General features: G+C 42.5%; 1 protein-coding gene across 1 annotated transcript in view; it reads left to right on the top strand.

Annotated features, from left to right (window-relative positions):
• LOC111871968 (atrial natriuretic peptide-converting enzyme) overlaps positions 1–22,119 on the top strand; it is a 323,648-nt gene that overhangs the window by 242,612 nt on the left and 58,917 nt on the right. The window contains exons 3-7 of the mRNA XM_033754465.1: positions 3,113–3,243; positions 7,784–7,952; positions 12,423–13,466; positions 17,958–18,090; positions 21,578–21,667. Of these exons, the coding sequence (XP_033610356.1) occupies positions 3,122–3,243; positions 7,784–7,952; positions 12,423–13,466; positions 17,958–18,090; positions 21,578–21,667 (1,558 nt within the window). The 5' untranslated portion in view covers positions 3,113–3,121. The remainder of the gene's footprint in view (positions 1–3,112; positions 3,244–7,783; positions 7,953–12,422; positions 13,467–17,957; positions 18,091–21,577; positions 21,668–22,119) is intronic.

Below are 22,119 nucleotides of genomic sequence, written 5' to 3'. Positions count from 1 at the left end.
CAGGAATAAAAAGAGGGAATATCTGAAAGACAAAATTGATGAGCTTGCAATGAACAGTAAGAACAAGAACATTAGAGACCTGTATAGAGGAATAAATGACTTTAAGAGGGGTTACCAACCTAACAGTAACTTAGTGAAGGACGAGAATGGTGATCTGCTTGCAGATTCCCACAACATTTTGAACAGGTGGAAGAACTACTTCTCTCAGTTATTGAATGTACATAGGGTCAGTGATGTTAGGCAGATAGAAATCGATACAGCTGAGCCGTTAATACCTGATCCTAGCCCTTTTGAGTTTGAAAGTGCTATTGCAAAATTGAAACGGTATAAATCGCCAGGTAGTTATCAAATTCCGGCAGAACTTATTCAAGCAGGAGGCGAAATATTACGTTCTAAGATCCACAATCTAATTACTTCTATTTGGCATAAGGAAAAATTGCCTGATCAGGGTGTTGAGAATATTTGGACCGAAGAGAGATGAAGTGAGAGGAGGTTGGAGAAAACTTCATAATGAGGAGCTTCATAACTTATACTGTTTTGCAAGTATAATTAGAACGATCAAGTCAAGAAGAATGAGGTGGGCAGGGCATGTAGCACGAATTGGAGAGATGAGGAATGCGTATAGGATATTGCTGGGAAACCCAGAAAGAAAGAGACCACTGGGGAGACCAAGGCTTAAGTGAGTGAACAGTATTAAAATGGATCTTAGAGAGATAGGATGGAATGGTATTGATTGGATTGATCTGGCTCAGGATAGAGACAAGTGGAGGGCTCTTGTGAACACGGTAATGAACTTTCGGGTTCCATAAAATGCTGGGAAATTCTTGAGTAGCTGCAGAATTGGCGGTTCCTCCAGAAGGACTCAGCTACATGAGTAAGTAAGTAAGTAAGTAAGTAAGTAAGTAAGTAAGGCGAAATAGTACTGTGAAGAACTGACCTGTGGTTGGGGACATTGCATCATGTGCAGCACTGCAGTAGTGTTACGACTTATTCTGTCAGTATTTTCAGTGCAAGTTTGCCCGTTGAAAAGGATGGTATGTTGTCTTTTAGATTGCGACCTCTGTAGCTGAAGCTGTTAACTTCATGTTACTTATGACGTTTGGAGAAGTGATTTTTATGGGGCTGAGTCTGATATTCTAATCTAAAAATAATAATAATTAGAAAAAAAACTGTCCCTGTAACAGGCCGAAGAGGCCCATAGGGTTATGAGACGTCAAGGCTCCCACATTATCTAGACAGTCATCTCACAGATGGCGGTGAGGTTGTTAGCCTTACGCGCCGACCACCCTTTACATCTAGGAAGGTTCCTGGTACTCATTTCGTTAAAGGCTGAGTCGACCCCAGGGCCATAATGCGGCTGGAAGGTTAAGGTCATTCATGGGGAATCGAACCCTTGACCTTTTAGTTTTAGCATAATGTCTCAATCAGTTATACTACAGAGTGCTCCCAATGAAATAGTATATAGTTATAATTGGTAAATGTTTGTGTAGACGGCCCATCCCCTAACTACTAAAACATCGGTCATGAACGACAGTAGATCTCTCCATTTCCTGTCGGCTTACAGACCGGTACACACGATGCCTCTTTTCACTCTACTAATAAGTCAAGACACAGTAGGCATTGCGAAATAGTCGGCGCCTTGTGAACTACACCTAGAACTCGTCGTCTCATTTCTTCACGTTCACTCTCTGCCGTTTGCAGTATCGAAGTATTAGCCTTTCCTGAAGATGGAGGCTTTCTCCGAAGTACACGGCGTGACAACCAGAAGATCGCACTGTTCAGTCAGCGCTGCCAGAACCTAAGGTCCATGATTCTGAATGGAATATACCAAGCCTGTAAAATGCGAAAGATTTAAACGTATTGAAGGGAACAAGCCTGAAGGTCGCGGGTTCAAGTCCCGATGAGGTCATTGGATATTTTTCAGTTGACCTAATCCTTCCAGCCACACTAGGCCCTGGGGTTTACTCAGCCTCTAACAGAAATGAGTACCAGGAATTAATTAAATAATTTTCCTGGGGAGTAAAGCGCGGCCGTGGCGTAGGGCTGACAATCTTACCGCCATCTGTGAGCCGATTGTCTAGATAATGTGGGAGCCTCGACGTCTTGCAACCCTATGGGTCTTCACGGCCTGGTGCAGGGATAGCTTTACTTTTTTTTTACTTATATACCAAGCCTGTAACAAACCCAGGGTTTTACTTTCATTTTGTAAAATACCCGAAAGTCTCCATGTTTTTATAGTCGTAATGAGAAGAGATTTGAATTCTAAAAATAAGAAACGTAACTTCATGGCGTTATCACTATTCAAATAATTTACCCCCGACAGAATCTACTAGTCGTTTATCTGGTCGACATTTGTATCGTAGAGATAAAGTTGTCCCTGTGCTTAACTAATTAAGCACTACTCCATGAAGACGTATGGGGGAGTGGATGTATAGATCCATGTTTTCTTGACGTCGGCACTAGCTGGAGGTGAGTAGTCCCCTTCACATCCCTCCTGCTTTATCCCCGGGGAAAGTGCCCCCAGTACCAATTGGGTAGGAGGCTGTGTGGGTCCCATAGCCGGTCTGGACGACATGGATGTCAGAAAATCTTCCCCTACCGGGATTCGAACTCCTACCCCTCGGCCGTCCAATCCATAGCGCAGTAGCTGTACTGAATGCGCTAACCCTGTTCTACATACGCATCGCACCTAGCAATGACGAGTTAAATCGTACTAAGCAGGTTTGAATGTTGAATTTCCTTCGGGGCACAGGCTACCGTGACTGACTCCTCAGTCATTGCAGACGAATTCTAGGATAGTAGCTCGACGGAACCATGACTGCTTCCTTTCACATGCTTTCCAATTCATCAGCCATCTTACAATTCGATGCTATGTAGTCCATAATATGGCAACGCCATATAAGTTAAGCACAAGAATAATTCAGTGCTTTTGGCTTGAATGTCACAGCGGACACTGGTATCAGGTTTCCTTCTAATTTTCCTTAAATATTAGGGAATTGCATACATGAGACAACACGTCCACAGTAATGCCTCCACGAATAGGGAGCATGCTGAACTATCTGTAGACGTTTGTTACTGCCCACGTCAACAGAGTGAACATGACTTGTTTCAGCATACGGCCATGTCTCTTGGAACGGCCCGACTGGACGATCTGAGACGTCGGTCGAGCGTCACCAGGTTGGAAATGTCACCAGGAAACAATAACCTCCCTGTCTTGAACGGACCAGACCGCCAAACTGGAAGGTATGTATGCAACACGCAGACAGACGGCGCTGAATTGCCCTCAAGTGTGTCAGAGGCGTTCAGGATTGTCTGTTGAGAACGAACAGCAATCATGGATGCCTGCACACGGTAAAGTCAGTAGAGCGGCTGTTTCGGACAATTTATTTTTAATTGGATGGATGTTTCCGGCGTGAGACTGAGTCCGCAAGGCATATCGGCCAGTATTTGGCCTATTGTACAAGCCAGGGATGATAGAAAAATTTTGACGCAGTTGGTGGAATGACAGTTGGTGCGGAAACCGAAATATTCGCAGAAAACCTGTCCCGATGCCATTTTGTGGACCACAAATCCTACATGACCTCTGTGAGAAGCCGGCCTAGGTATGGCACAGCTTGTTTGGGACGATGTTTTCAAAAAGAAACATTGCTCCAAGGTCATTTAGGTCTCCAAATATTGAGCCTTGTGGCTGTAAGACATATTACGTAAGATTTGAAGCTCTGTGTTTACGAACATGGTTACTGATGAACTGACAGTCAGTCGCCGAAACACTTTTTTCTGGTTCAACCGGACGCAGCTGCTCGCCCCAGAGGATCTGAGTGCGTTCAGACATGTTGCAATTACCCTCTCTCAGATTCAAACCGCTTTAAACTTTTTGCGAATGTTACAACTGCAAAGCCTCGCACCCTCTTCACGTTTGTAACCGTTGATTCATAACCATTGTCCACCTAGAGCATGTAAATATGTTTATGATATATTTTCATACAGATTTAAAGTGATGGCTCCAATAGGTTATAAGATACAGGGTTTAGAGTCTCCAGTAGTGTGCTTAGTTGTCCGCGAGATGGCTCGGTAAAGGCCGGTCTCAGTGGTAAGTTAACTCCGTAATAATTGTCTTCGATACTACCAACTGTGCTCTAGTAATCTTATCATTGTCACCCATATTCCCTTCTTCAGGTAATTTATTTTCGCTATATTGGTATATATTGTTTCTAATCTCACGAATAGTGGGATAATGCACAAGCATGAACCTCCCAAAATATAGGCCCCGGGTAAATGTAACATTGTCCCTGTGCTTTATTATTTAAGCACCAATTCTTGAAGACGCATGGGGAAGTGGAGACATAACTGCGCCGTTCTTATTTTTGGCACTACTTCCATATGACTGTTCAGTCTCACGACTCGGGCTGCATATAATCCTGGCTTGGTCTCTACGCTGGACAGAAGAGAAGAATCTCCTATCTTCTCCGGCATTCATACCCGGTTCCTCGGTCGTCAAAACCAGAATGCAGTACCCATGTCGACTTCTATAGACTCCAGAGGTTACCTAATTTTATTAGGATAATGAAAACTTGGTGAGCTGTGCGAATGAAGGAAGCAAAGAATGGTTATAGAATTTTTATGAGAAAACCTCTTGGAAAACTGCCACTAGACCGAGAAAAAATGTGGAACAACATTATAAATGTGGTTACGAGTGTGGGCGGTGGGTGAAACTGGTTCAAGGTCGTGTTCAATGACTTAGTTTGGTATTAGCTTTGTTGAACGTTCCAGTTCTGTTTCTCCTTTCTTGGGTACATTTTGGTGGCAGCAACCGGGATCAAACCCTAACACTCTGGAACACTAAACTCTCTCCTAACGGCTGGAGCAGAGCAGCTGGGAGGAAGTAAAGGAAGGTGCACACCCCTCATTATGCATTTTGCTCAAAGAGGGCATAACAAGCCCCGTATGCAAATGTGCACGTGGCTGCAGCCCTGACGCCATGGAGACGCCACACTCCAATGATTCGGCAGATGGGACTGCCGAACATTGTCATTAGAATTACGGAGGCTTACGTAATGATGAAGAGTATTTTCCTTATGGTATGTGACGCCGTATAATCCGGTAGTTCACCGACGCTTCAGAGGAATATATTGACTGTTACGGCGAAAGTATAGTTTTGCTTTCTTTAATGCTTGCTTGCTTGTTTGGCTTACTCTCCGACCCCAAAGCAGCGCGAATTGGCCAGGTTAACTTCCAGACTATACGGCGTCACAGCTCAGAACATTGTACTCTTCATGTTCACGGCTGTAGGACCCAAAATCCTACTTGGACAATAGGCACACCGCGTGGTCAAGCATGTGACTCTCTTCCGTAGACATGGTGGGTGTATATCCCAAATTCTGTTCGTGTTACGAGCGGCTGGCAGTGGCCTACCAATTGCATGTAAGATTCATGTTTTATGAAGTTATTTCTGAATTAGAACAAATCAGAGTACCAAGCAACTTGGGGTTTAATGAAAAACGTATTACATTCTTGCATGTGGTTGATATTTATTCTAGAAGTAAAAATAATCATCTCCACTGTTCTTACTTCCTCTTTGTTTCATTTAATGGCATCAACACTGCATGTTTATAAAACACTGATGCATTGAAACATACTGTGACATGTAGACCCGCTGCTAAATAAGAAGTGTGCAAACAGGCGACAGTACAACAGCCGTTGCCAGGGAACAGCTCTATGGACACTTTTGCTTCCCCGGCAACAAGAGAACACGCAGTAGTGGGAGAAACCTTCTCTGTGCAGTCCGCGCCGAGGCTATATAAGGAGAACTAGTTGTTCAGCCAACTGACTTTCGAGTCAGTTGCTAGTTGCATTTGTGATCAGTGAGAAGCTGGTAGCTGAGGCCGGGGACACTTCAGGAGCACAGAGGGAGAGGAACGTCCACCACTGGAAGGTGTTATCAAGGAACGGCTAATGAAGACAGAGAAGGCTTTATGTGTGCTGTGGTTATAGTGATCTTTAGAATGTGTAACTCAGTGAGACCGTCGTAGTTATTTGTATTTACGTTCCGTAAGTGTTCAATAAATCCTATTACCAATCCAAAACCATTTTATCGTCACTCCACCACGTGATAATATCTAATCTTCGTGGGATACTCCCTTCCGTGTGACGCCACGTCAGTAGAATATTAAGCTGAGGGTCCCAGCGATTCAGTCACTTTATCTTATTTATTAATCACAGAAGAGCGTAGAGTTAAGTTTCTACGAAACAGTGGTAAACACCTACGACAATACGTATATAACGACATAACTCAGTATGAAAAATGAAATGGATTAAATATCAGAGTTTACGTTAGGCACCTTAAATCTCGTTGTGGTCTGGATCAGTGATTGAGGTTAGATCTTTCTAACGGACCCATCAGTGGAGGTGTCTCCCCCTCCACACCTAACAACAGAAACAAATCCAGTTTCCCAAACGTTATGTTTTCTAGTGTTTTTAGAATACCGGACGATGGACATAGTCCAAAAACCCAGTAATTTTGAGTCTGAAAAGTATTACTAAATTTTAAAACCCGAAGACACCGAAGTATCATCTTGAAGTCCGAAACAGGCCAATGGCCTACATTCTAGAAGAAGAAGAAGAAGAAGGGGAGAAGAAGGAGGATATACGTTTAGGGTCCTTCAATCTCAGTATGTACTGGCTTCAAACCCCAGCGTCATTGTATTTCGTTACTTCTGCATCTCACCAGACACTTATCGTCACAGAATTCTCTATACACGGTCGCGCGCTCAGAGCTGTTGATAGGCAACGTGTGAAGGTGTCTATGGTACGAGGCAGCGTGAAGAGGGTGCATAATTGACGCACTGAGTTGCAATCTGACGTTCAACGAAAGTTGAATATTGAAACACAGGAAAACTCCTAAAATACTCGTACTAAGACCGAAAATGAAACATCAATCCCAAAGAGCACAATCGCCTCATTGGAGAGACTGAAAAGAAATAAAAACTAAATCATAACCAAAACAATGTTCATTAGTCACTACTTGATATAATGTCAGGATTGCAGCAATTAACATTAATGTGAAACAGGATATGAAATTATTATACGTGACAGCACAAAATATCTAAGTAGTTATGTTATAATTTTAAATTGTAAAACTTGTTAACTTATCGCATGTATTTTATATTATTTTACGAATATTTGTAAGCATTAGAAAAAATCTAATATGTTTTAATGTGTTCAAAGATATTGTGATAATATATGTACTTATGTGAAACGTAATTTAATAGTTTAAGAAAATTGCTATTAGTGTATATTTGCCCGATGATGGCTTTTACTAAGCCGAAACATGTAGCAAGTTATACCACTAAGATAAATAAATTCACCATACATTTGTGGGTGGGACTATTGAGAGCTGTTGTGTTGTGACGGGCAAATACATTTGGTATACATTAACACAACAGGATAAACTCCTTGAATATAATAACTGAGGTAATTTTGTAATCTGTACATACAACTGCAGTCCTCATATCGGTCAGAGGACTCGATCAGATTCACTGAGGATACTGTTGATGAGAGCAGCCAGGACTAATTCGTGTTCCATGTTTGCTGTAAAGGATCATAAATCAATGGGCAAAGATAATTACTCGTTTAAGAATCCGGGGCAAAGATAATTACTCGTTTAAGAATCCGGTTGTCTTGTGATGAGCTGAAAGACAAACTCAAGTTCAGCGCCTTCTTAGCACATGAATTATAACCAGGGTGCGTATAAGCTCCTCTCAATTCTCATGCATAATGTTTGCAGGTCTTGCCGCACAAGCAGCCTGGCGCTGCCGGAGAGATCGCTTTTGGACCTGCTGGTCAGGGAACAAACGCTGCTCCAATCAATGAACGTCCCTCGTCTGCCACCATCCAATCAGCTACCGAGACGTCATTCAGCTCATTGTTGCCCTTCTGAACATAAACCTTCGATGGTAAGTAGAAAGCTTTGTCCCTTTGGCATATAGAACTGGGACTGCATTCTGTCTAGTGGACAACACTGTGGGAAGCAACACAGATATTTGAAATAATTTCGTATAATAATACTGTGTTGGGGGCATGCAGTAGCGCAGTTGGTTGAGGCACTATGCTACAAACCGGAAGGTAGCGGGTTCGAGTTCCAATGCGGTAAATATTTTCAAACGACCTAATCCTTCCATCCCTGGGGTCGACTCAGCCTCTAACAGAAATGAGTACCAGGAATCTTCCTACAGGGTTAAGGGCGTCCGGCGCGTAAGGCTGACAAACTTACCGCCATCTGTGAGCCGAATACCTAAAGAAAACGTGGGAGCCACGACGTCTCACAATCCTATGGGCCTTCACGGCCTGTTACAGGGATAGCTTTGCCTTCTTATTACTATGTTCTGCTCAGATGCCTTAATGCAGTACTGCTGCCTGTTATGACCAGTTATTCCTGTATTGTGGAAGAATTCACCATGTGCCTTGGCCATTTCTGTGTGTGATTTGAAGCTAATGGCCGCAGGATTAAATGTTTTTACGGGCCATCAGCAACATCATGTCAAGTTGGTGCTCAAGGTTTCGGAAACTGTTTCCGCCTCCATCATCAAGAGTAGATGTTACCCTACTGATGTTTTCTGTTAAGTATCTGTACTTTCAATTAAGTTTATATCAGCACATTTTCTTTCTTAAAAGTTATATATTTTTTTCTGTCCACTAATCAAAGAATTCCATTTTCCTGGTCTGCCGAAAACATTACTTTCTGATCTGTTAACCATAGATCAATCACACTACAACCAATACAAGTTTTTTGTTTCATACCATCCGAGTCAGTCTAGTATTGCACTTTTTTATTCGAAATCATGTCACAAGTTTTGATCTTTCTGTTGTTGCAAGATAAAGGCATTAGTTTTCTTCCACAGTTTCAATTAAATTTTGCATATAATTATTATCCTTTATTTCCAATGTCATTTTGCTTTATTTGTAGCCTTAAACCCCGTCCCCCTGTCTCGCTTATAGCTTTATGGAAAAGTGGAGATTTCTCACACCCTGCCCGCAGATATGCAGACATAAACACTCACAAATTTTCCAAGCGGGTTCTCTATTCCTCCAAGGGATTACATTATTTATATATTAATATATTCACGATTTATTTAACGTTTCTATCATTAGGTGAGTATACATAGTGCCCAAAGATATTGCTGCACGCAGACCCGTTGCTATGCAACGAACGCAATATAAGCAGTTACACAAAAGCCGCTGCTAAGTAATGGTTCTGTAAACAACAACCGTAGCTAAGCAATGGTTCAATAACCACCGACAGTTAAAGCAGTTACTTGAGTTGTGTTAAGTTCACTTAGCGGAGTGGTGCGAATTGGTCGGTGAATGAGTGAGTTAAGAGGACCGCTGCGATTCAGTTGTTGTGAGCCGTTGCTGTTAGAAGCTCGTAGTTGAGGTACCGGGACAGTTCGGAAACCCAGAGGAAGGGGAACATCCGCCACTAGAAGCTGTTGCCAGGTTACAACTAGTGAAGACACAGCAGGATGAGAAGACTTGAGTGTGTGCTCTAGTGAACTCTAAAGGGTGTGGTTTAGCAATAGTGCTATAGACACTTGTAGTTACGAGTTATGTGTATGTGTACAACAATTCCAGTTACCAATCCAAACCCCGCCTGTAGTCACACTCCATAAAAAAGCCGCAGTATAATGGTTAGTGAATAAAAAAATTGAAAGTTATGAAAAGAAGTTGTCGTGGATTAATTTGAGGTAATATCCTGGTATTTGCGTGAAGGAACTGAGGAAAGACACGACAAGTATCAGTCAGGATTGCCGGGTTGCATGCCGAGATTTGAACCCATGTCCTACAAATACAAAGCAATTTTTTTCCTTCCTCTTTCTAGTGTTTTCTCCAGAATGTACGCCGTGTTTTACTTTGTATCGTTCTAAGAGTGTAAGTGTGCACAGTCACATGCAAATGGAGGCACATAATGTCGGAAATGCGTCCTTTTTATTTTTGCTATAGCCAGAAGCTCTTCATAAATTGAAGATGTTTATAGGACAGTCAATATGTTCTTCAAATTTATTATAGCTACAACCAAAGAAACATTACAAAGAGCCGTTACAAGGTGTATAACTGTTTCACTCTTCCACCTAAATTTTTATGCTTTATGTCTGTGTTTTATTATGTGTTTGTGAATTATAGTGCAAGGTTTTATTGAAATAGTCGAAATTCCTTTAAAGTACAATTTCGAGATAAAATGTCCCATTATAATGTTCTGTTCAGGCTGACAAAGAGGTTTTTTTTTTTTGTGCCGAGCTCAGGTTTGCTTACCTTCGCTTTGTTTCTCAAGGCACTTTGTGTATGCAGCCAGCAACACACCGGGTCGGATCCTTGTAGAAATATTTATGGCGGATGTGAAACCTGTGCAACACGTCTCATTAATTATATCTCTGAAGGAGTTTGTGTAACATTAACACTCTTTAGTCGTATTTGATGTGTCATGGATTCGAATTTTTGACGATACATCTCTTCCTAATGTTTTCGCCGTTTTCATTGTTCGCTCCAAGGTAAATTCAGGCTGGTACCTCGATCTGGCCGCTACTGCTCCCATGTAAATCCTTTCCAACTCATCTGCGATCCTACAGCCCGTCACACTACTATCCAAGATACTGACAGAGACGTAAAGTGAATCACAGAAACTTGTCAACTCAGAGTAAACAGTGTTGTCATCAGGACTCACAAAATTCAGCAGCAGATTGTAGAGGACACACCTTATGCACCTCAGTACAGTATCTACATATCTATGTACCGTCACGTGATTGTGACTTGAGACGAGGTTTGGATTGGTAATTGTATTTATTGGACACCTACACTCGTAACTACAAATAACTATGACAGCCTCACTGAATTACACAATCCAATGATCACTATAACTACAGCATACATAAAGTCTTCTCATTCTTCACTAGCCGTTCCTTGGTAGCGGCTTCCAACGGTGAACGTCCCCCTTCCTCTGGGTTCCAGAGCTCTCCGAGGCCTCAGTTACCAGCTTCTCACTTCTCATAAATGCAGCTCTCAGCCTAATTGACAACAATTCAATCGAATTCACAGTTATGTTACGACCGACGGTCAGTCGGTCCGTCTCTCTTGGTATCGAGCCTCAATTTTGGGCAGAAGGCCAGATTTTGGTACTGTCAGGCAGTTGCGGGTTTGTTGATGTATGGCACCCTCTCCGACATGAGCATGGGTCTGTAGTTAACAATTACTGCTGGCCCTCGCCAGCGCTATAATTCTCGGATCCTATCCCACGCGACACATAGCCATACTTTGTTGTCTCATATTCGAGTCTCTCCCAGCCTGGTGGACCAGGTCCTCGAATGTACAGGGTGGCCCGGTTATACACCCCGACACTGGATTCCCTTTTCGTCGCCAACAACGACTCGCAAGGTTGCAGTGGAGTTATTCTAACCCGCCTCCAGACGCACTCGACAGCAACTGAATTGCTAGCCCTCGTTATATATACCGGTACGGGCGGCATAGGGAACATCTCTTCCATTATTGCGTGTTCCTCGTTGTCGAGGAACATCCTGTTCACAGAACTGTTCCCTAGTTACATTCTACAAAAATATTGTGACGTATATACCCATTGCCAGGCAACGGATCGGTAAACACATACCCGCAACACACGTGCACATAATAAAAGACGTCTATTGTTAGGTAACAGACCAGTAAACACGCATCCTTAATTACAGAAGATGGTGTTTTCCGTGGGGTCCGCTTGGAGGCTATATAACGAGGATCGCACGCAGGTAGAATCAGAATTGGGTCGAGTTCTGGAGATGGCAGTCGAAGGTGATTAGACTGGGAAAGGTAGACACCATATGTGATATGAAGTTATAGTGAGACTGATAATCCTAGTGCGTGTGCAACGGTGAATTGCAAAGCGATAACCTTGCATTACTTCTAGTCCCGAACTCTATGAACGTACAAGGTGAAGTAAATTCAAAACCCGTCTTATAAGTCACCCCTACGAGTGACAGTATCCTTAGAGAAGTTCCTTACTGTTCGAATATCTTCTATAATATGCACTTTAAATTACCACTTGTATGGCCTCCGCTTAAATGTCCTCGCGGCCTCAGTGCCGTTGTTATTGGTGGTAATAAGTTAGAAAAAACGAAATTAGGATATTTGCTGGACTTACACCTCGTCTCTAAAGATAAAGACAGTAGGTTTCCCCGAAACGTCTGCCGGACTACACTGCATCATAACTCAGAAATTTGTAATATTCATGTTTCATGTTCTCTAACCAGCTTTTATGGTATACCAAAACTCATATTTATAATGGATAATACCGGACTTTCAGTTTAGATTATGGGTATGAACACGGTGACAATGATTTAATGCTTTGACGTTGACAGGGTTTTCCACCTTCTTTTCTTTTGTTGCAGGTGTTATCTCAGGCGCCTCCAGTCCCATTACGACCACCCGCAGTCCCAGAGCGTAGCAAAGTAGGACCCCCGCCACCAATTACCGGCGTCCGGTTTGTACCGGCCGAAGGATCAGGACTTGCGTACGTGAAGCAATTGCCGATCTCGCTAACTCACCATCAGACACACCCTCAACAGCATCAGAAGCCACTGCAGCCTCCCATCCCACCGCCACACATATCTCATCAGGCGAAACCTCAACAAGCCATTAAGAACATCAGCTCACAAGTCCCCATGAAACAAAAGCCACTAAAACCAAAGATACTCCCAACAGTTCCACCGCAGAACCACACAATTCAGCAACAACCGCAGGTTCAGCCAAACAAACAACAAGTTGGAACATTTCAAATAGATCAGGCTCAGAATCATACTAAGCAATCGGCGAGTTTCCAGACACAGATATCTCAATCGTTCAATCAATCTCAGATGCAGCAAAGTCTCTCACAAGCCCAATCGCCTCAAGCTCAGAACCTTGTAAAGCAACCTTCCCAGATGTTGAATCAGTGTCAGACCTCACAGCCCTTAAACAGACCACAAAGCCAACAACCTGAACAGCGCAAAAAGCAACCCAGTCTTCCCGCATTGCAACAGACTCAGAAAACCCAAACGAGCCAGAATCAGCATCAGCCAGTCACCGTTCCCCCATCCAGGGCAGATCAGCAACAGCAGCCCAGCAACAATAACAACAAAGTTTCTGTCCGACAAGACTCAAATGTCTCCAGCGACAGCTTTAGTCAGAACTCCTCTCCGAGCTACACGACAAAAACAATGGAAACGCCTCTTCTTCCACACCACGGAGCCAACTCAATGACTGCAAGCCAGAAAGTGAACAGTGCGGGGAACAAGAAGCTGCTAAATGGGGATGCCGGGAATGGAGCAGCTCTTACAGGAAATGACGTCAACAGCAACGGGAATGCTGCTCTGACGAAAAGCATATCAACACCTGCATCACTGCAGACAATTGTCAGGTTTCATCACGGATCCAACATGTCGTTGCATCACAGGGTAAGCGAGTGAACTTTCATTCCATGTTTAAAAAGTAACATCTTCCAGAATTTGGGATTTATACTGGCCTAATATATCTTGCACAAGTCAACACCGTTCAGAATGCATTCTTGATCTTTTTAAGGGATGCTTTGAGACGTATTTGGCAGAAATCTGTTAACATATAGAACAATGGCTTACAGCGCCATTGTGGTAAAACTCTGTAACTACTAAGCCTAATGCTTGCAGTGTTGTGATGTCGACTCAGGTTTGTAAGTAGTTATAGGTTTATAAAATTCGACTTCAACGAAGTTGTTCGTGGGTTTCTTAATGTCCTCCACATACATATCACACCAAAGGTGGAGGACGTATATATACAATTATATGTATGTAGGTATCGATGTGTTTTTATGTGTATGTTCCTTATGAGCGCTTGTACATGATGGTGAGTATATATGTGTGTAGGCCTACATATTTTATGAACTGAATTTGTGTACGTACAGCAAACCCTCGCTAATCCGGTTACAGTTAAACCGGATGTCGGATATTCCAGATCAAAATATGACAAATGAAAAATTATATTCACAGTTGAGCACGTACTTAAAAGAATTTAGGAAGGCAGATGAGTCACTTGTCTGTTCAGACAAAACTTGACAGTTTCTTCAAACCTGCGTTATTACGTTCAAAAACAAGTACAGCTTCTGAGTCTTCTATCGATGAATAAATTTGTTGTATTTTACAGTTTTTAAATAAGGCTCTACCGTGATATTTTTAATTATTTTCATCAGAAATACTTAAATAATTAAATTTTCTATTTATTTGTGATCTAAGTTTATTTTTTTTTGTCTTTTTAGGGCTTCCTTTTGCTTCACCAATCCGGATTCCCCTCCCATTACTCCGGATTAGCGATGGTTTACTGTATATACATGTATGCGTAAATATGTGTGTATATACTATGTATATATGTGCTTGGAAATACAGGGTGATTCTAAATTATTGTCGGGGTTTCCGTGGTCTATAAATATATGTATGTATTAAAATGTGTACGTATGATGTAGGTATGTATGTATGCATGTGTCTGTCTGTATTTATACGCGCAAGTATATGTGCAGTCTATATATATATGCTCGCAAAAATAACCTTAACTCCTTAGGTCCTATTAAGAACAGACTAGCGGCGTGTGTCAACACCATAGAAAAAAATACGAAACAGATGAAGGATTCGGCTTTTGATGAGATTTTAATATTTGCATGCACCGTCCTTGACGCAGGGAATACAAATATTTCTGAGGAAAAAAATTCTCTCGTGAAGGTCTGAAATCCTAGGGGAAGAAAGAACACTCCAGTTAAACTGCTGCTGTCTATGAACCATTAAATGTTCGTTTTATTGGCTCGCAGTTTAAAAGCAAGCCTCATTGCTTCACGAAACGTTCCATACAATCTTTAGGAGATCAAATGATTTGGAAATATAAACAACGCTTACGTCATGGCTTTGCTGTCGTTGTTCACTTATTCTCTCACGTCATTAAACACAGCGATATTTTTATAACAAGCAGGCATTCAGCTGTCAGTACGTGCCGCCATCATGTGCTGCCACCCCAGTGCAATCACCGAATATTGACAGCGAATACATTTTCATTTTTATTTAGTCTTCCGGAGGAAAGGAGTTGTGTTTCGTTTATTTGCAATATATAGAAACGCCACAGTGACCCAGAAGTGATCATGTCGTTAGCTTAACGTCCACACAAGAGCCTGTGGTTCCATTCATGTGGCATAAAAAATCGAACATTCGTATGATCGAATTAAATATACACAATTATCAAGAGGCGTACAGTTGTAGCAGAAACCTGGACTTCTAATATGAGACTTGTTTCGGTTATCACAGCGGTAGTGATGAGTTCTATTTTCCGGGATATAATACCATGAAGTCCGTTGAAAATCAACAAACGTTTTGCAGGGACATGTGGCTCTGCTTCCTAATCGGTTGGCGCTGGTTTCTTGTTTGGCTTATTCTTCGACTATGAAAGTGGAGGCGGCATGTTTCTCATGGAAGTATGTTGACCTTCAACGGACTACATGGCGTTATATCCCAGAACATAGAACTCTTCTCTGAAAATCCAACTTTTTAGCTTCGAAATTTGCTATAAATAAGTGTCTTGAGCTTGAGTACACTCATTTAGGGATAACGCCCATCGGAAGATACGCTATGCTTCCTCTCCTTTGTTTTTTTTTGGGGGGGGAGGTGTTATTTTCGACGCTGTTAATATTTTAGCTGTAGTGCCGAATGGTAGGTGACTGAGGAAAGATAAAACGAAAGAATGTGTAAGGAAGTGGGAGTGACTCAGTCGAGGTATTATCCAGCTATTTGGCTGGAGGGACATTACATTTCATGTTTGTGTCTAAGTTTCTGACTAATAAGGGAACATCATGAAAAAAGACAGGAAGTAAATCTGTTCCATTCCATTCCAGTCCCTCTTGGGTTTTATGTGCAATGGCGTATTGGAAAACACACACTAAAAGCAATGGCGTTAAAGCATCTCCTTGTTCTACATCACTCTGAAGCCCAAATGCATCAGATCTATAAGTACCCTACGGTTTCGTTGTAACACGTCTTAATTATATGAAATTTGATGTCTTCCGGCGATGAATTTAAATGTCCCAACGTCTTCAAGACGTGATGCTCTGTAGTCTGGTAGAAGTTTACCTACTTTTCGAAGTAACATATTGTCACGTGATGGAGTCACTATATAGACGGGGTTTGGATTGATAATCGGGTTTATTAGACTTTTAAACAACTCGTAAATACAAATAACTACGACAGTCTGCTGAGTTACACACTCCGAAGATAACTGTAAATACAGCACACATAAAGTATTGACAGTCTTCATTGTCCGTTGTTTGGTAGCGGCTTCCAACGGCGAACGTTCCTCTTCCTCTGAGTTCCAGAACTGTCCCCGGCCCCAGCTACCAACTACTGCAAATCTCAATTGACTCAACCACAACTGAACTACTAGTGATGTTTATATGGCTGTTGAGAAACTCTCGGAATAGCTACGGACCACGAAAGGATATAACCAACATATCAACAAAGCATACACCAGATACGTGCATGCAGATAAAGTTACAACAGCATGATGTAAATATAACCTAAAAATATTTTGGAACCATTTTACATCAACATGAAAAGCAGAACAGGGTGACAACATGGCAGAAGGTTCCTTTAGTCCAACATGTTATACACCTGATGGTGGCCAGTTAGACCGAAACATGCCATGTTTCATAACGAGAAGAGATGTTGAAGTGAGAATATTAACACATCGACGAAATTGCACAAAAACATCAAAGAATGGGAACACGAAGTTAGAATACACAGTGCACCAGGATTCTGCAGTATGATATTAGATTAATAACTTTCAAGAATGTAAAAATTTTAAGATAAATCTACTCCAAGTTTTAAAAAAAGAAATATATGATGGATAAATGGGGTGGTTTATTCTGCTTGTGTTTAGTTTCTCTGTTTTGTAGTAGGAGAACATTGTGACAAATCGCAGTTCTAGGTCAGCGCACAGAGCTCTGAGAGAGCAATACAACGTTAATCGCCCAGTTAATTATTTTCCAAAACGTTCCTGTGTTCCCTCCTGTGTTGCGAACGCCGTCTGCAATAAAAACAAGCCATGTGCGGGGTAAGGCAGGCACAGTAGAAGAACGCAGGAAATCGCGGATATAAATCCGTTCCCTTGGCGAGAATTTAAGCCAGTCCGTCATTTAATACAGTACATGAAATGATGACGATGTTCTGTGTAGTGAGACGTGCCGGGTATGTACCACACACAGAAAACAGATACAGAATTTTAGGTTGCATAATGTGAAGGGGAACAACAACTTACAGGAACCACGAGTAAGTAACAGGATCAAAAGGGAATCTTGAGGAAGCAGGCGCAGAAAATATTTAGCTATATGAGGATTGGTTCTTAAAGTTTATGATTGGATTGATGTGGCTCAGGATAGGGTTCAGTGGCGAGCTCTTGTAAACACGGTAATACGTTTCGTAAAATCAGGAAATGTTTTGGCGTAGTGAACTGCCATCAGCGTTTCAAGGAAGACCATATTTCATGGCGTTAGTTTCTCATTGTTAGCCTAAAGGAGATACTTCTGTGTTGTCTTCGTACATAAAGAAATTGGGTATTGAAGAGTAAAATGTAACACCGTGTAGTCTGAGAGTTCAGAGACTACTGGGAGAATCCTATTACGTTCATTTTCAGTGTAGAGGAATAAAGACAGCGACCTAGCAAGCAAGAAGATATAAGCACTACATTCCTCCTAGGCATCGTTAAATTTCTATACCAAACTACACGGCGTCACATGCCAGAAAATAGTATTTTTGAAGGTCACCGCCATGAGAACTTGAAAAATCAGTAATAGAATTTTTGTCCTGTAAGATTTATAAACTCAGACCTCCGAATTTACTACCTTTTAATCCAAATTTCAATTGAATATTTTTTTTATGTTGCAGATTATCCGAGACATGAGGCGTCCGTCCGCACATTACATCACGAGGGGGCGTCTCAAGTTCCGGTTCGTACAGGTTCTCGTCAACGCCGTAGCGCTCTTGGCTATAGCAGGAGGCCTTGCGGCATATTTCAGAGGTGAGGTTCTGCAGCCACTACGAGAGACGGGAGTATTGCCCTTACAGCTCTGTAGCAGTGTCCCCCTTCATCTCTCGATGCGGTCTGATCATTTCTCGTGACAATTCTGCAGCCGCTTTCGAACAAATCAGTCTGTCCGTACATGTCTTGCTGCAACAAAATACTGTCTCCGTATTTTTACTGATAGATTCTGACGAATTTCTACACCCCTTACACCTTAAACCCACTGCCCGCTGCTCATCTCCAGTGCGTGACGTAAGCCGAGCGGCCATGTTGACGCCACTAGTGGTGGAACTAAAACAGAATGGTAACTGTCAAATAATGGTGACTGACTACGGACTAGAAGTTTGAGTTCTAGTCCCAACAAGGACAAGACATTTTCTCTTCCTCACAGGTTCCACATTGGCTCGAGAACCCACCAGCCTCCTGTATGATTGATACGAAGTTCTTATCCCATGAATGTAAAGGGGCCGAGGCGTGGAGTCTACCATTCACGTCCATCTAATGTCGAGGATAAGAATGGTGGAGCTATACCACCACTCACTCCATACGTCTTCATAAAATAGTGTTTAAATAATTAAACACAAAACCAGATTTGCGTCTAAACAACTTGGTGGTTCTGTGCTTACGGTTGCGTGCGCATTCAGCACTGACGTCATTTGCAAAAGGATACGAAGATTTTGCTATTGTCTTCACAATTTCCCTCGTGTTGCCGTCTTTTGATATCGGATTTGGTTACTACCATAACATCCTCCGTATCTGTCTAACTTACAGACAGTCCTTGCATTATGAAGAATCCAGGATAACTTAGTCGGTACAGCGACGGCTTGGGTTCTATTTCCGGCAGAAGCAAGTAATTTTTCTCTAATCCACATCGTCCAGAATATCTCTTGGGTCCATCCAGCCTTCAATGAAAATTGGGGGCTCTTTCCCCCCCGGTTAAAGCGGCTATGGCATGAACCTATTCACTCACCTCCATCGAATGTCGAGATAGAGAATGGTGGAGCTATAACTCCACTCCACCATACGCCTTCATGGCGTGGTGCATAATTACGAGTATTTAAGCACGGGGACAACTTTACCTTTACCTTACTTCGAAATATGAGAACCCACATCGCGATATATCAATCATATGAACTCATAACGAAGCGCGCTATAGCTCTCGAATACCAAGACAAATTTCGTTGTAAAGATAATATATCATGCTCGCCCACTTCTTTATCATCGCATGCATCCAATTTTAAATTATATTTTACCCTTTTGCGTCGAAAATAGTCGGATGATTCGTTAATATTTCGATGGGAAGCCTGAGGAAGAAACCACTTGAAAGACCTAGGAGTAGACGGGATTGTTATATTAAAATGGCTGGGGTAAAAAAAAAAGGGAAACGCTATCCCTGTAACAGGCCGTGAAGGCCCATACGGTTGTGAGACGTCGAGACTCCTACCAGCCGCAATATGGCCCTGGGGTCGACTCAACCTCCAACAGAAAAGTGTACCAGGAATCTTCCTGGGATAAAGGTGCGGCCGGCGCGAACCGATTGTCTAGAAACTGGGGAGCCTCGACGTCTCACAACCTTATGGCCCTCCACGACCTGTTACTGGGATAGTTTTACCTTTATATTTTCCCTTCTACAATCTTTTTTTTTTGGGGGGGGGGTGTCGACGCAGCTTTGCTGCCGTTGTAACGTTCTGAAGGAACACCATAACAAAAGCCATAGAAAGGGATAATCTATAGGGAGAAAAGAAGTGAGATATGAAGAAAACATTAAGGAGACAGAAAGGACAAAAGAACAGACAAGAAGGGAAAGTATGAATGAACAAATTAAGAACAGAAAGAATGATGAAGAAAAGAATATGCTAAGAAAGTACAAGAAAATAAGGAAAAATTCAAGTTTGAAGAAAGGAAAAGATATAAGACGAAAAAGAAGGGATAGTAAGAGACAAAGGAAGAGACAGACGGCTAGAAAGTGAAAAAGAAGAGGACTGCAAGCATTATGAGGTCCTTTATAAAGGACCTCACCTCTTCGAGTATTACGGAGCTCAATTGGAGAGACGCCGTGCGTAAAAAGGAAGAAAGAACTTTCAGGTTTGAGGTTCTCACGGACGTCAGTATGTGCTGCTGCGCCTTGTAGTCCAGAGGAGTCAGGCAGCAGGTAGCTCAACTAACCGCCTCCTCCAGCTAGCCTTTTGCTTGACTTGCTATTCCCTCCATCCTCCTACAGAGTCCGAGAAAACCACGGAAGCATATTTAGGATTGTGGGTAGCGTAACGGACATTAGAATTAGCATGGGACACTAAAGTAGTCCTTGTTTACTTATAACACATGCCTTGCAACAAAAAAACAAAAAGAAGTCCATGATTTTAGTCCGCAAGCGAACTATTCCGACCGAGCGACCGCCGCTTGTCGGCGAAGTTTAGTTGTAATCTAGTGCTCAGCGTTCCTGGCTACAGATCCAGAGGTCCGGGTTCTATTTCCGGCACTACCAGATTTTTTCTGAGAAGTAATTTGTCTGGAACGGGTTCCACTCAGCCTCGTGATGATAAGTGAGGAGAAATTTCAAGGAAATAGCGGCTCCGGTCTAGAAAACCGAAATTAACGGCCGTGGGGATTCGTTGCGCTGACCACGCGACACCCTCTATCCGCAAAAGTTGGCATGCCTTGCAACACGATTCTTAAATGATTTCGACTTGCTAACTATTTCTTATTGTTCAGCACTACTTTGGTTTAACTTAAGCCACATGTGTACCCACTACCCATGAATCTGTTGAATGTTTGTAGCACCCAAATTAATTTATTAATTCACATTTGTAGTCGTAGCTTGTCATTTATGCTGACTGTTCATTCCACACTTAGTTAGATTAATGGTACCTATTTTGCAGTTGCGCGTATTGTCTTTCTCACTACTCTCTTTGACTTCACTGTATCTCTGCCCTTTTGCGGACTAAAAACTATTTCACTGGCCTAGTATGTTAATATGATTAATCTGTTTACAATCTTAAGATTTTCGATGGGTTCCGGTCGTCTCGTTTCATTCCAATATTGATTAGGAGAGCTTACATGGAAAGCGAATGAGGGCCGTATACTAACGGCCCCTTTTTAGTGTATGAGACCTGGGTGGAAGTTAACGCTCAAGTAGAAGGAAGTTCGAAACTTCTCAATTTTTCCGAGACTAGAACTCTCTATGGAAGATTCTGGAATGTTCTCGAAAGATCTGGATAGCTCTAGAACATTAAGGAAATATGAATTAAAATGAAATGTATGAATTGAAGGACCTGTCGAGATTCGAACTCTCGAATTTGTGGTCCGGAATCTGACTGCCTCGGCCACAGACGCTTGAACAGGCAACATTGATTGCTGTAGGTTCCAAACACTGCAAGAACCCCCCCCCCATGACCCCGCATTTGTCTATGGAATGCAAGTAGCAGAAACCAGCTGACTGCTTGCTTGTTGTGAGGTTGGCAGCTAAATTGTGTGTCTGTTGCAGCGTACCCGTCAACCGTGCGCTACGTTAACAAGACTGTCACGACGACCAGCAAAGTGCAGACCCCTTCAGAAGATGCGAACCCAGCTCCTGGTAAGTAAATATGTTCTCTTCTCCTTTCTGCAATCTTAAGGGGCCCATACACGTACGTGTCTGGCTCGGTGACGTTGACTCGGGAACCGGGCTCGGATTAATTTCACCACAAACGCATGAGCTGACTCCAAACTTTGCGACCCGCACACGGACGAGTTTGGCTCATTGGAACCCGAACCGAGTCGGACTCGCGAGCCAGACTCGTACGTGTATGGGCACCTTTAGAATTACTTTGTAAGCAATATCCTCTGAGACTACTGAGCCTGTACGCTCTCCCTCTCTCATAGTTTCTTAGACTGAGTCCACTTGGTACGTCGGCCACTGTTAGGCCTATCGTACCATCCCCGGATTGTAAATGAGTGTGGAGCAGTCGGTAGAACGAGAACTGACAGGGAAACCGAAGTACTCGGAGAATACCTGCCTCACTGCCACATTTCCCACCACAATTCCCA

The sequence above is a fragment of the Cryptotermes secundus genome, unplaced genomic scaffold (assembly GCF_002891405.2).
Source record: "Cryptotermes secundus unplaced genomic scaffold, Csec_1.0 scaffold137, whole genome shotgun sequence".
Taxonomy (NCBI): Eukaryota; Metazoa; Arthropoda; class Insecta; order Blattodea; family Kalotermitidae; genus Cryptotermes; species Cryptotermes secundus.
This window is presented reverse-complemented; position numbering and strand designations above follow the sequence as displayed.